General features: G+C 37.6%; 1 protein-coding gene across 3 annotated transcripts in view; it reads left to right on the top strand.

The window, feature by feature from the left end:
* urb1 (URB1 ribosome biogenesis homolog) overlaps positions 1-1,868 on the top strand; it is a 102,567-nt gene extending 100,699 nt beyond the window's left edge. For 2 of the 3 annotated variants that reach the window (XM_048603012.1, XM_048603014.1), the window contains one exon: positions 1,309-1,868. In XM_048603012.1, the coding sequence (XP_048458969.1) occupies positions 1,309-1,523 (215 nt within the window). In that variant the 3' untranslated portion in view covers positions 1,524-1,868. The remainder of the gene's footprint in view (positions 1-1,308) is intronic. The other variant, XM_048603013.1, reaches the window with a different exon arrangement.
* The last annotated feature ends 379 nt before the right edge of the window (positions 1,869-2,247 follow it).

Raw genomic sequence — 2,247 nt, 5'->3', positions numbered from 1 at the left:
GTTCATCCAGCTCTGCACCTTGTTGTCTCTTACTCTGAGATCATTTGTTAAACCTGTGTCATACACATCACCAGAACCACAATAGCCCAATCCCTGGTTGGATACAAAACATTATTAATCCCAGAAAATGTCCCAAATGCATCTTATGAATTCTCCCTCAGGGCTACCATTGCCAATTTGATTTTCTTACTCTACATGAAGGTTAAAGTAATGTATGATTAATGTACAGAATTTTTTAGATACCCTCATTATCTCATGATTTATTCTGTCATACAGAACAGCTACTCTTAGGGGAACTATAGTCAAGAGTTTTTCCCCAAAATTAATTGACTCTCAATGTTGCCAAGAATCATATTTTGCTAGGGCTCCTTGATGCTATACTCTATCAGATATTGGCTTGAAGTCAAGGACAGTCAGTGTCTGCTAAAACTTAGCATTTTCTCAATGTTTGAACCAAGACTACAATGAAGTCTGAAGCAGAGTGGCTCGGTGCAACACTAGCTGAGCACTGGTTGACAGAAGTAATAAATTGCATATGAACTTAATTAACAGTTATTTGAGCATTAATAGTTTAAAATAAGGCAAATGAGTAGTTGAGCTTTCAGCATTGTATTACTAATGCACAGCATCAGAGGGTAACTGTATTGCACTAAACAAAGACCAGTTGTGGCAAGGAGGGAAATACATCATGTGAGCCGCTATCATGCATCTTCTGACAGGCATTTATAGTGACATGACAAATGTTTAAATAGTCCATTAATGTATTAAAATGGCAAATAATTTCACAAGAACAAATTCAGAAACACTACTGACATTGAATAAAAGGAGAAGACAGCCCTTCAAGTAACCAAAAGCTGGGTCAAAGTGATAAATTTTAAGGAACATGTTAAAATTAGAATGATGGAGAGGTTCAGGGAAATCCAAATGTTATGACCCGGAATCTTGAGGCACGGATGCTAATAGTAGAGTGAACGATGTAGCACAAGAGATGAAGAGTTGGTGCAGAATTTTAGGGCTGGGGATGGTAATAGAAGAAAGAATGGGCAAGGTCGTTAGAGATATGAGCATGACCAGCATCATAGCTGAGAATGCAGAATGCGCGTGTTCCCCTCTCAGCTACAGTACTTCATCGTTTGAGGATGTAGAATCTTTGATGGAAGAGGGACAGTCTCGTGCCTTTACATGATAGCACACACTCAGCAAAAATAGATAAGGCATTCAAAGGTTATCCCCTGTAAAATGTACCTTACGGTTTTTAGTACCAGTGGTTATAACATTTTTAAGATGTGTGGTTCTGTCTTCTCACAGCAGCAACTTTGTTTCTCCTCTCGGTTTACGTGTGGGACTTGTGGCTTGGAGCACAGGAACCTCAGATCTTTCTGGCTCGTGTAAAATTGATCTCAGAGGCCTCTGAAGATACGCCAAGGCTTGGAAAGAGCCCGAAAGCAAAGCAAAAGAAGACACTTGATGCCATTGTATCTCTCTGTAAAGACATCTGTTCCCTTGTTGAAAGAGGTAGTTGAAAAGCTGCCTTTTTAGTTACACTATCAAAGACTGATTTATTTTGCTATAATTTTACTGGTGATCAGGCAATTGATAGTTCTTTTGTTGATTGTGGTGTATGTTATGCTTTTGGCACTGTCAAGCAGTACACTTTTTAAAATATTAAGCCTGTTATTGAAAATCTATGCCAAACTTGTAATAAATAATTACTTATCTGTAAATACACAGTAGAGCGTAAATGAATAATAGTCTTAGTTTTCAGATACAGTGGTTTTCCTTTATCAAATGGTAAACTTTGTTAGGTGCTTTCAATAAACAATAGTATCTTTTTAAGAATAATATATCGAGGAAGTCAATTTCCTAACTGTAAGAAGTTTGTAAATCTATTTATTTCACTGATGCTTCCGTGTTTCAAGTCATATATCCTGGCATCCTTTCTAGCATATTTATTTCTAGCCAACAATTATGCACAGTCCGTCATGATACCATCCATCACTCCATCAAAAAGAAAATGAAATTGGGATGAAAAAACAGAGAAAGGTTTAAAAAAAGAAATTCAGTGTATTGAATCTGTTACATATCCCAAACATTTTAGAGTTAGTAAGGCCTTTGACAAGGTCCTGCATGGCAGGCTAGTCATGGAAGTTAGGTCGCATGGAATCCAGGGAGACCTAGCCAATTGGATTCAAAAATGGCTTAATGGTAGGAAGCAGAGGGTGATGGTTGAAAGTTGTTTCTCGGATT

The sequence above is a fragment of the Rhincodon typus genome, chromosome 11, assembly GCF_021869965.1.
Source record: "Rhincodon typus isolate 14 chromosome 11, sRhiTyp1.1, whole genome shotgun sequence".
Classification (NCBI taxonomy): domain Eukaryota; kingdom Metazoa; phylum Chordata; class Chondrichthyes; order Orectolobiformes; family Rhincodontidae; genus Rhincodon; species Rhincodon typus.
Note: the sequence above shows the minus strand (reverse complement) of the source record. Positions and strands in the feature narration are given on the sequence as shown.